Source organism: Carcharodon carcharias, chromosome 21 (assembly GCF_017639515.1).
Source record: "Carcharodon carcharias isolate sCarCar2 chromosome 21, sCarCar2.pri, whole genome shotgun sequence".
Taxonomy (NCBI): Eukaryota; Metazoa; Chordata; class Chondrichthyes; order Lamniformes; family Lamnidae; genus Carcharodon; species Carcharodon carcharias.
The window spans coordinates 78,923,313-78,935,958 of NC_054487.1; the positions used below are offsets into that span (position 1 = coordinate 78,923,313).

General features: G+C 45.2%; 1 protein-coding gene across 4 annotated transcripts in view; it reads right to left on the reverse strand.

The window, feature by feature from the left end:
• Positions 1-12,646, reverse strand: part of stab2 (stabilin 2) — a 178,070-nt gene that overhangs the window by 33,971 nt on the left and 131,453 nt on the right. For 3 of the 4 annotated variants that reach the window (XM_041215939.1, XM_041215938.1, XM_041215942.1), the window contains 7 exons: positions 12,226-12,315; positions 9,160-9,306; positions 8,235-8,291; positions 5,599-5,725; positions 4,066-4,215; positions 1,890-1,994; positions 579-686 (listed from right to left, as the gene is read on the reverse strand). In XM_041215939.1, the coding sequence (XP_041071873.1) occupies positions 579-686; positions 1,890-1,994; positions 4,066-4,215; positions 5,599-5,725; positions 8,235-8,291; positions 9,160-9,306; positions 12,226-12,315 (784 nt within the window). The remainder of the gene's footprint in view (positions 1-578; positions 687-1,889; positions 1,995-4,065; positions 4,216-5,598; positions 5,726-8,234; positions 8,292-9,159; positions 9,307-12,225; positions 12,316-12,646) is intronic. The other variant, XM_041215940.1, reaches the window with a different exon arrangement.

Below are 12,646 nucleotides of genomic sequence, written 5' to 3' on the forward strand. Positions count from 1 at the left end.
AGGGCATTAATTAGCCAGATAGATTTTTTTCATTTTATGATCATCATGAGACTTTTAATTCCAGATTTTAGTTGAATTCAAATTTCATCGTCTGCTATGGTGGGATTTGAACCCAGGTCCCCAAAGCATTACCGTAGGTCTCCAGATTACTAGATCAGTGACAATACCACTAGAACACCTACATTTGGAGAGGGACAGTTCTTAGCACTGTTGCCTCCTTGGTGGCTTAATCCTGAATTAGAACACTGAGATCTCATTATTGTCATTAGTTTGAGATGCAACTTAGTGGGACATGGAATTGAACTTTATATGCATCCTGTGAAGATTATTTAACAATTAAACAACTTGCAAGGATAACAAAGCTCTAACCAAAGGTATTAAGGGATATGGGAAAACGCAGGAGTAGGGTAATAGATCAGCCATGATCTCATTAAATGGTGGATAGTTTTGAGGGGCTGAATGGCCTCCTCTTGGCCCTATGTTAGCTCCTTTCCTTGGCCATTGTAAAGCAGTTCACTCATGACATTTCACACATGCATATCACTGATGGTAATGCAAAAAGGGACAAGTTAACGCACCCACACATGTCCTTCCATCACCGTCGTAGTACAGCTTACACTCGCATGTATTATTGTCCTTGCAGATTGCATTTTCAGAGCAAGCAGGTGAACACACTGGCTTCACAGCTACCAAAGAATGAAAAGAAAGCATTATAAAGACATTACGATAGGATACTGCTTTGGGGTGGTTCCCTGTAACTATAGCTGGAAAGTGGTGGCACCCCAGAAAAGCCAGTGTTAAAGGCCATCTTTGACCGTTGACTTAGTTTCTCCAAGAGTTCTGCCAATTTCCTACGGCGGAGGTGGGAACAGGAGGGAGAAAATCGATGATTTGGAAAGATGAGATGCACTATTGACTATTGATAGTGAAAAATGGCAACCCTTACACTGTGTGGAACCATTATTGACATGAGGTTAAATGATCTCACTGCTACAGTTCAAGCAGGATCTGGTTCCAATTAAACTGTAAGGGGCACTATTATTGGTTAGTGACATCAAATGGCGTGCTCCCAATTTCAATTTTTCAATTCAAGGGTTTATTTCTTTAAAAGTCAACATCTGTCACGGTCAAGGGTCGAATTGAGTCAAGCTTTACAATCAGTCATTCTAAGCAAAACACTTACATACAAAAAATGGTAGAAAGAACAGTGTAGAATAGCTTACCAATAATCAGATTAGTGTCTTTCCATTATCAAGGTTCAAAGTTGAACAGTCATTGAGTTTATTCATTGTGTGGATGAGATATGACATAAAAAGTGATGACACTCATATAAAAGATACAAAAAATGGTAGAAAGAACAGTGTAGAATAGCCTACCAATAATCAGATTAGTGTCTTTCCATTATCAAGGTTCAAAGTCATTGAGTTCATTCATTGTGTGGATGAGATATGGCATAAGGAGTGATGACATTCAGCTTATGTTAATGATGGATCAGGAACAGTTTGAAAATAGGCAGCAAAGTACTTTTAAGTGAAATACGTATCTAAGGCAGATACACAATATTGACATGGAGACTTTTCTACCAACCAAGGCTCAGCTGGTATCTCTCTCATCTCTAGCTCAGAAGATTGTAGGCTCAAGTCTCACTCCAGAGACTTGAGCACAAATAAAAAGGCTGACACTCCCAGTACAGTACTGAGGGAGTGCTGTATTGTTGGAAGTGCTGTTTCTCAGATGAGATGTTAAACCGAAGCATGTTCTGCTCTTTAAAGGTCGATGCAAAAGACCCCATGACACTACTTTTTACAAAGAACAGGAGAGTTCTATCCAATATTTATCCCTTAATCAACATCACAAAAAAAAACCCAAGTCATTCACTTATGCCATACCTAGTTGTGTTTCACAGCGGTTTCCAGTCCACCCTTCATTGCAGAAACATATTCCTTGGCCATTGATGCCATCATCGCAGACTCCATTTTCAGCACAATCACAGGCTATAAGGACATTCAGTTAGAATGAGAGATGATCCAATGGAAAATATACAATTCTGAAGAGAGCTGACAGGATGGGTGCTGAGAAAATGATTCCCTCGGCTGAGGAGTCTCGAACCCAGGGTTACGAGCTCATTATAAAAGGGTTGGCCTTTTAGGAACAACATGACCAGAAATTTCGTCACTCAGAGAGTTGAGAATCTTTGGAATTCTGTACTCCAGAGAGCTGTGGATTGCTCAGTCATTGAGTCTATTCAATACACAGAGGTCAATAGATTTTTTTATTCTGTGGGAATTGAAGGATATGGGGATAGTGCAAGAAGCAAGAGTTGAGGTAGGTGATCAACTATGAGATTGAATGGTGGAACAGGCTCGAAGGGCCAAATGGCCTGCTCCTGTTCTTATTTCTTATGATCTTATGTTTGCTGAATTAGAATCCTAAAATATAGATTCTCAAGCCTAAGAAGGTTTGATGACAGTTCCAATAGATTGCAAACATTGTGATACAGTTGGAGATAATTTTAACCCAACTCACCCTTAGGGAAACTCATGAGATTGGATAGAAAGCCTGATTTATTCCCCGTTCTGTAGAATTGTCTGCTGATTTCAAAGGAGATTCAATCGACTGGAATGTTATACCAGTGTCATTTTCCCATGGCCAGTTTAGGTTCAAATTGCCCCCAATACTTATGAGTGATAGAAATTCTTAACTCTTTGACAATCTTGCTTCAATTTCTGTTTTCCCCAACTCCAGTTTAATAGGTGAGTTGAAATGCAGGTAATAACTGCTCACACAACACTTGGAAGTGCATGAATGGACAGAGCAGAGTTACACAGACTACTGCATCTCCTCAATTAATGCCTTTTGGGCCTTAAGGGTTAAATTTGGAGGACAGTTTAAGCCTAAACTTGGCTTGTGTTCCCTTGAGTTTAGAAGTTTGAGGGTGATCTCATTTAAGGGTTTAAATGGGCTTGATAACGTGGATGCAGAGTTACTGTTTCCTATGGTAGGGGAATCTAGAATAAGGAGTCACAACCTTAGATTAAAACTAGGCTATTTAAGTGTGAAATTAGGAAGCAAAGGGTTGTGGAAATCAGGAACCTGCCACCCAAAAGGACTGCAGGGCAACTGAAGATGTCAGGACAGAGATTGATAGACTTTTTTTGTTGAGTAAAAGATGCGGAGCCGTGATCTGATTAAATGGTTGAATAGCTCCTGTTTCTATGGAAAACCATTTTGTGAGTCATGAGTGTGTCTGGGAGTTAAACATTGGTTCAGTGATGTTTGAAAACGTTCTTTATTTTTTAATGGGATGTGGGCATCATGGGTAGGGCCAGCATTTGCTGCCCATCCCTTGAACTGAGTGGCTTGCTTGGCCATTTCAGAGGGGCAGTTAAGAGGTAGCCACATTGCTCTGGGTCTGGAGTCACATGTAGGTTAGATCGGGTAAAGACGGCAGGTTTCCTTCCCTAAAGGATATTAGTGAATCCAGATGAGAAGGCTAAGAGGAGATTTTATAGAGGCGTCCAAAATCATTAGATAACCTGGACAGATCAGATAGAGAGAAACTAGGGGATCAAGAACTAGGGGATACCAATTTAAAGTGATTGGTGAAAGAACCAGAGACCACATGAGGAAAACATTTTTTATGCAGCAAGTGGTTAGGTTCTGAGGGACTGCACTGCTTGAGATTGTGGTGGAGGTAGATTCAATCTTGGCTTTCAAAAGGCAATTGGATAATTATCTAAAGAGAAAAAATGTTTGCAAGGGCTGCGGGCTAGAGGTGGTGGAGCGAGACTAGCTCTCACAGAGACTTGGCATGTTCACAACTAGCAAAATGGCCTCCTATTGTGCTGCAACCATTCTGTGATTCTATGAGTTGTGGCCCCTAACTTTGGTCTCGCCTGCAAGTGGAAAGATCGTCTCTACAACTGTCTTTACAAAACAACAGAAAATGGCTAATTACGCAGTGATTCAGGTGCACAATGAGGTGTAGAGAATTAAAATAAATATTGTGTGTGCAAAGCAGAAATGATAAAACCATAGCTTGGTTTCTGTCCAATATAATCTTACCTGTACACTCCGTTCCCCATCTCCCAGGCAAACACAGCTCACAAGCAGTGCCATGAAATCCATCTGAGCATTGGCACTTGCCAGTGCCTGTGTACTGATCGTCACACACACCGTGGGAGTTGCATGGATTTTCAGGACCTCCTGGACAAGCTAAAACAAAACAGCCATCTCTTACAAGCTTAGAATCATGAGATTAAGAAATAACAAAAACCAAAACTGCTGGAAAAACTCCACAGGTCAGGCAGCATCCGTGGAGAGAAACAGAGGCCTGGATTTTTGCCACAATGGGGAGGTCTCTGTCGTGGTAAAAAATCCCAGGAATTTCTAAGTCCCCCCACCCCCCCCAACCCCCACCTCCGAACCTAGCATTTGCCATCTTCGTGGGGGTGGGACTGGATTCAGGCCGGGGTCCACGCAAGCAGGGTTCACGGAGGTAGCTGGCCATTTATATCACTGGCTGCCTCCACTGAAGTGGGATGTTGGAAGAACAGGAGCGTGGAATCCGGAATGTGTTCCAATTCGACAAAAAACCTGACACTGAGACACATATTGGCGTAGGCGACGAAAGGTTCGGTCAAAGAGGCCTGTTTTAAAGAGCATCTTGAAGGAGGAAAGAGAGATGGAAGGGCAGAGAGGCTTGGGGGCAGAAGTTGGAGATCTTTGGGCCTCGGCAGCTCAAGGCATGGCCGCCAATGGTGGGGCGATGAAAATCGCAGTGTCAACATGCTAGAAACCAGGATTGGAGGAGCATTGAGATAGAACCATAGAACACTACAGCACAGAAAACAGGCCATTCGGTCCTTCTAGTCTGTGCCGAAATATTATTCCACTAATCCCATTGACCTGCACCCAGTCCATAACCCTCCAGACCTCTCCCATCCATGCATCTATCCAATTTAAACTTAAAACTTAAGAGTGAGCCCACATTTACCACGTCAGATAGCAGCTCATTCCACACTCACCACTCTCTGAGTGAAGAAGTTCCCCCTAATGTTCCTCCTAAACCTTTTCCCTTTCACCCTAAAGCCATGTCCTCTCGTGTTTATCTCTCCTAATCTAAATGGAAAGAGCCTACTCGCATTTACTCTGTCTATACCCTCATAATTTTGTAAACTTCTATCAAATCTCCCCTCATCCTTCTACGCTGCAAGGAATAAAGTCCTAACCTGTTTAATCTTTCCCTGTAACTCAACTCCTTAAGACCCGGCAACATCCTAGTAAATCTTCTCTGCACTCTCTCAATCTTACTGATATCCTTCCTGTAGTTAGGCAACCAGATCTCGAATTTTTTTTCCATTCATGGGATGTGGGCATCGCTGGCTAGGCCAGCACTTATTGCCCAACCCTAATTTCCCATGAATGAATTAAAAAAAAAGGAGGTTACAGAGGTAGAGCAAGGCAATGGGGCAACTTGTAAACAAGGGATGGACAATAAGTGCTGGCCTAGCCAGCTTCGCTCACAACCAATGAAATAAATTTGCCTACATCAGCACACGGTCAAGTCGAACAGCCTAAATTAAATTTATCACCCACCTTTACAATTTTTTCCAAAGTAATTGCTGCAGCATTTGGGCTTCCATGTCACAAAGGTACATTGCTGGTTACAGCCATCGATGTCTGCGTAGAAAAGGCTGCGGTAGGTACACTTGTTTTTCTCTCCCTGTATTGCGAAATAAAGAGTTAATCTACACAATTGTCTTCCTCAAGAACAAACGGTGACACTGGCCTAGCTATGTGTTTTAAAGGTGATTCCGGCAACGTTATTTTGTCAGGAACAGGCCTGCCGGTGAAGCGGACAAATACTTCGGGTTTGAGCAACCTGCCAGGGTAAGGGAGCGGAGTGGATAGAATTCCCAGAGAGCCAGCACCAGCACTGTGGGCCGAATGACCTCCTTCCGTGCTATAAAATCCTGTGGGCCTTGAAATTCTAGGGTTGCTGCTCTCCTGCAATTGGTGGGGAAAGCCGCTTAGGTCAGTGGAGCAGGTGACCGTCTGCACCTCGACAGTGAGGGTTGCAGGCCTTTAGTAGGCTGCGTGACTACGATCAAGTCGTTTCTCATATTCATCTCAAATGGACTCCAGCATACACCTCTGAAGGCCATTAGCCCCCTTGTTCAGGGGGAAAGATTTTGGGGCCTTGGCCCAGAATAGGGCACATGTTTTCAGTTGAGCTTGCTTTTGTTGGGGAAAACCTCATTCCCCAGGAGGTCCCAAAGTGCTTTACAGCCAATGAAGCATTTTTGGAGAGCTTTCGCCGTAGGGAAATACAGTAGCCAATCTGTGCATAGCCAGGTCTCACAAACAGCAATGTGATAATGACCAGATTCTTTCATGAAGTCAATTGTGGGATAAATTTTGTCCAGGACACCCCTTTCTTCTTCAAAACAGTGTCTGGAATTTTTTACTTTTACCTGATAGAGACCTCAGTTTAATGTCTCATCCGAAAGACTACACCTCTGGCAGTACAGCACTCCCTCAGTACTGCACTGGATAGTTTTCGTGTTCTATCTTGGCTTAGGACTTGACTAAGAGGTGATTGTGTTGCCCACTGGGCCACAGCTAACACGGAAGGAGCAACAGGCAGAATTTCCAGATTCTGCCATTAAGGGAACTGGACAGAAGACCAAGGTCTTGCTCCAATGCTGTAGATCATTGTGATCAATGTACCTACTTTATTCCCTGCAGCCCCACTGGAATTTCAAAACCTAGGGGCAGGATTTTCCCGGGTCATTGAGGTGGGTTCGGGAGTAATCGAAAGGAAAAGTCAAAGGGACGTTGACTCAGGAATCCCACATGCTCCCGCCTTCTGCCATCTTTCCCTGGGGTGATATTGAAGTCCTGTCATTGCTGCAGCCTGAAAAATCTAGGTGCTGGTGAGCTTTTCTGTCACATTCTGGGGCTCCCTTAACTAGAAAGCTTTCCTTTGACAGAATGGACACATTGTCTTGCCCGCACCCCGCACCCCGACTGGTTGGGAGCCCAGGGCCGGACTGCTGATTGGTTTGCTCTGGTAAAGGGCAACTGATGTGTGCACTGTGCAGGTAGTTGGGACAAAATTGGTGAAATCATGCTGTATGTTTTTCTGTATTCTTTCACAGGATGTGGGCGCTGACGAGGCCTCCATTTGTTGCCCATGCCTAATTGCCCTTGAGAACGTGGTAGTGAGCTGCCTTCTTGGACCGCTGCAGTCCATGTGGTGTAGGTACACCCACAGTGCTGTTAGGGAGAGGGTTCCAGGTTTTTGATCCAGCGACAGTGAAGAAACAGTGATATATTTCCAAGTCAGTGCTGTGTGACTTGGAGGGGAACTTGCAGGTGGTGGTGTTCCCATGCATTTGCTGCCCTTGTCCTTCTAGATGGTCGAGGTCACAGATTTGGAAGGTGCTGTCAAAGAACGCTTGGCAAGTTGATGCAGTGCAACATGTGGATGGAACACACCGCTGCAACTATGTGTAGGTGGTGAAGGTAGTGAATGATTAAGGTGGTGAATATTTAAGGTCCCAATCAAGCGAGGCTGCTTTCTCCTGGATGATTTTAAGCTTCTTCAGTGCTCTTGGAGCTGCACAAATCCAGGCAAATGGAGAGTATTCCATCACACTCCTGACTTGGACCTTGTAGATGGTGGACAAGCTTCGGGGAGTCAGGAGGTGAGTTACCCACCACTGAATTCCCAGCCACTGACCTGCTCCTGTAGCCACATAATTTATTTGGCTGGTCCAGTTCAGCTTCTGGTCAACAGTAACCTCAAGGATGTTAAGGGTGGGGGGGATTGAACAACGGCAACCATTGAATATCCAGAGAAGATGATTAGATTCTGTCTTGTTAGAGGTGGTATTTGTCTTGTGTGGCACAAATGTTATTGCCACTTATCAGGTCAAGTCTGGATATTATCCAGGTCTTGCTGCATTTGGACATGGACTGTTTCAGTATCTGAAGAGTCATGAATGGAGCAGAACATTGTGCAATCATCAGCGAACATCCCCACTTCTGACCTTATGATGGAAGGAAGGTCATTGATGAAGCAACTTAAGATGACTGGGCCTAGGACACTATTCTGAGGAGCTCCTGCAGCAACTTTGGCATCAACAGCTCTGCTGACTCCTTTGAGCACAAGGTCAGAGATTTGCAGACTAGTAGAGGCCGGATCTGAAAATAAGCAGTTGCTTTACCTTTGGTCGACTCCCAGAAGGACATGCTGGAGTGGTTAGACAGCTGCCGCAGTCTCCCTGTGTGAAATAAAAACAAAAATTGTCCTTGTAAAGGCGCTTTGAACAAGAAAGAACTTGTTTCAGTAGAGTGGCTTATCACATCTCTCAGGATACGCCAAAGCACTTAGCTCGATTAGTTTGAGACACAGTCACCATTGCTACGCCAGTAACATTGTTCAAGGATTATGAATTATGATTCAGTGGAACATTACTTTCAGAGATTTGCATATTAGCATACAGCTGTTACTCAGATAAAAATTCATTGAATGAAAGATAGTGGGCAAAATCTTACCACCTTTGACGATTTTATGGGACCCGTTTTTTATCCCTACTGCCTGGTTTCCCACCTGCGTGATCTTCCTGGGGATTGGCCATTTAAGAGGCCGCCTCTGGGAGCGACATCCATTTAAGAACAGTGGGTGGGGCAGTCCCCTGGCTGGGTGAGTGGGATGGCCCACAGTGATGTACAGCTGGCAGCCCCAGTGGGAGAGGTGGGCGCTGCTGCGGCAGGTAAGAGAACACGAGGGCGCCTCGAGGTGGATCCAAAGGTGGGTTAAATTTTTTTTTAAATGTTTGTGGCCATGGCTGCCAGGCTAACTCTGTGGAGGGGTGCCCCCCCACCCCCCCCAGGGTGGTCTGCAGCTGCAGCTGTGACCCTGAGGCAGAAATGGCTTGGGCGGAGCTAGTGGTAAGGATAGAGGGTCTTGAGGGCCCCCCAAGCCAGCTGCCAGCAAGCCAGGGGGCAGGAATGTGTACTGGTCCTGAGCTGACAACCTGATTTCAAAGTTTCCTCCCAGTCTGTCCTTCAGGCCATCAAATTCCACCCACAGCTTTCTTTAAAAAGGAATCACTTTAAAAAGTTTGTCAACCTCACACATATACAAACCATAACGTCAACAAGGGATAAGATGTCACAACGACCACCGATGCTTGGAGGAGTCATCAGACAGCCGATGCCATAGGCGACGCCACCATCAAACTCCAGGTATCTCTGTGTAATCTTACAATTCCTTCTGTTCAGGTACAGTTCCCCCTTGAGAGCAGCAGGTAAAACAAAAGATACAGACATTACACAAACTGGGGACTCAATATCTTATGGATCACACCAGCTTTAAATATACGCTTCCAGACTCGGTGACCTTGGCCTTGTAACACGGGTTGACTGGATTAAATTAGGCCGTGGGCTTCCAGTCAGGAGGTCTTGTGCTGTAGTGGGTAGTGTCCCTAACTCCGAGCCAAAAGGTCTGGGTTTCAGTCCAACTCCAGGGGTTGCATTATAAAGGAGGTCAGACTGCTCATTTCCCCAACGCCCACCTCCCCCTCCCCCCCCAACCCCGTGGGTAAAGTTGGCCAGAAGCTGACTTTGTGCCAGCCAGACTCACAGCCATAACACCCCCACGGACAGAGCTAACTTGGCGGAGAGTGGGGCTTCTGTTCTGTTACTCCTGGCAGTGCCACGGCTGAGTAGTGGGCACTGACAGGACTGCAGGAAGAAGGGAGAAGAGGAATATGGCCGCCCAAGAAGTTGGGTCCCTGGGGTATTAGGGCAGAAAGGGGTCCCAGAGCCAAGGGATCTGCCCACTCCTGCCTGAGTGCCCACGCCAACCTTGTGATGGTGTGGGCAGTGTATTATTCAGGTCAATAGGCTTCTTAACAAGCCTAAATCATCCTTAACTATTTATTTACATAAGTTAGACGGGCTGCCAATTTTAGCCCCCGCCTACCTAGCGTATTATGGGTGTGAGCTCGGCAGTGGGCAGGAAGACGGTGGGCTAGCTACCTGAACTACTTTACATAAACCCCCACTGAAAGCACACCCGGCGGGAGCGCATAAAATCCAGCCCCAGGACCTGAGGGCCACAGAAGGTGCGTTCATAGCACAGCCAAACAGGTCGATTATTAACCTGTAAATCCTTCCACCACGCCGATGGAAGGCAGTAAGAGTCAGGGAGAGTCCTGGTCAGCCATGGAATAGTGACCTGTTCCAGGAAGAATAAGTTACAGTAAATGATGTAAGCGTGTCCTTCGTCTGCCTCAATGCATCTCTGTAGGAAGCATCTCTGTGGGAGTGGGAAGCTTTCTAAATTTGTCTTTCAGTCATTTGCCATTTTAATTCCCCAGTTCACCCATCACTCTGTCACTTACACTTCTCTTGTGAAGGTCAACGGAATCGTGAGGAACAGCACATCACCTTTTGACTGAGCTCTTAACAACTGCGGATCGTAATCACAGCTCCCATTTTTCAGGCAGTCAGTGGGAGTCTTTCTGACTGGGATTCTGATGTTCATTTACTCTGTCACAGAGCTTTCCTCTTGGCTCTTTCCTCCCTTCCCCTGCCCCTGTTACTTCTCGAACTCTCCTTCAGTCCTGATGCAAGGGCATAGACTTAGCTGAAACTTTAACTCTGTTTGTCTCCGTGCAGGTGCTGAGTATTTTATGTTTACATTTCATATTTCCAGCACCCGACACATTTCGCCATTTGAATTAAGTCTTGATAAATGCTGCATTCCACTCTCCAGCACAGTGCTGGCAGTGTTTGAGCAACAATGTGAGGAGAACAGCTTTAGCTCCGTTGACTGAAAATCAACTTCAGAGGGCCTGAAAATACAGAGAAGAGGGCGGCCAACAAAGGTGGAAATATAAACAGAAAATTCTGGAAAAACTCAGCAGGTCTGGCAGCATCTGCGGAGAGAGAAACAGAGTTAATGTTTTGAGTCTGTGTGACTCTTCTTCAGAGCTAAAGAGGAGTAGAAATGTGGTGATACTTATACTGTTCAAGGAGGGGGTGCGGTAGAGCAGATGAAGGAGGATAGAAGGCCAGCGATAGGTGGGGGCTAAGGACAAAGATGTCATGGACACAAGAGAAAGGGAGTGTTAATGGTAATGGTAAGAGCTAAAGGAGGTGCTGATAGTGGCATAAAGGTAAGAAAGCAGAATGTGTGAATGGCAGGGCAAGGGTTGGCACTCTGTGAAGGAACAACATGGAACAAGTAACAGATGGCCCTTTTGGGGGTGGGCTGGGGGGGTGGGGGGGAGGGGGTGGTGGTTTGGGAAAAAGGATAGAAAAGGGATAAAAAAAGGGATAAAAAAGAGGATAAAAAATGAATAAAAATAAAAGTAAGTAAATGAAAAATAAAAATAAATTTTAAAAAAGGCAGAAACATAGTTTGACCCTGGCTGAGGGGTGGAGGTGTCTCAATTGGGGATGGAACCCAGGCCCACTGAGTAGGTCGCTAACTTTCTTAACAAAGAGAAGTTGAAGAACTCAATAAAAGGCTAAGTATCGGTTAGGGAGAGTGGTGGTGTTTAAGTGGTTACTAGAGAGAGTGGTGGCGTTTAAGTGGTGGTTAGGGAGAGTGGTGGTGTTTAAGTATCGGCTGGGGAGAGGTGGTGTTTAAGTGGTGGTTAGGGAGAGTGGTGGCGTTTAAGTGGTGGTTAGGGAGAGTGGTGGTGTTTAAGTGGTGGTTAGGGAGAGTGGAGGTGTTTAAGTATTGGCTGGGGAGAGTGGTGGTGTTTAAGTGCAGAGAGGCAAATGTGACAGAAGTAATTGATGGAAATAGGCGTGACAGGAAAGTGTTGCAAGGAGTAGGTTTAATATTTACAGGAATTGCATGCATATGCAATACAATTAAAATATTATTAGCAGATCTCCCATGGCATTGCTTACACTTTTAATATAAAAAGAATTAAGAAATAGGGCAGGTTGTGAAGCCCTATAGGTGGGATTTGAACCCCTGTCCCCAAAGCACCAACCTAGGACCACTAGATAACTAGCTAAGTGACAATACCATTACGCCACCATCTCTCCAACCCTGGTCCCTGCCAATGGGATTCACCACTGAAAATAGGGGTTCACAAATTCATCCTATAGCTTGACTCAGCAATTATCTGGATTTACTTCTGAAACGGCTGCAATGCATTGATGAGAGGCAGAGGGTTATTCTAAACTCACTTTACTTCTTCGCCGAGCACAGCTCACCCGGAGATCAGAACCCTGCAGCGTCTTCAATGAGTCAACTTTAGGAAGGGCAGCTGCCAGAATCTGGAGACAAAATAGGACACAGTAAATACTTGTGGAGAACTGAACCATCCTCTCCAGGACAACTAAGGATAGGCAATAAATACCAGCCTCGCCAACAGTGCCCATATCATGAGAATGAAAAAATCTCAAAACAGTTCATTTGTCCAATTTTGCAGTTCATTAAAGCTCAATGAGTTGCTGATGAAACCTACCATCAAACAGAACACGTGCTCGAATTTCACGCAGTCAAAATCTGGACATTACACAGAAACATAGAAAATAGGAGCAAGAGTAGATCATTCAGCCCGTCGAGCCTGCTTCGCCATTCAACACGACCACGGCTAATCCTCTA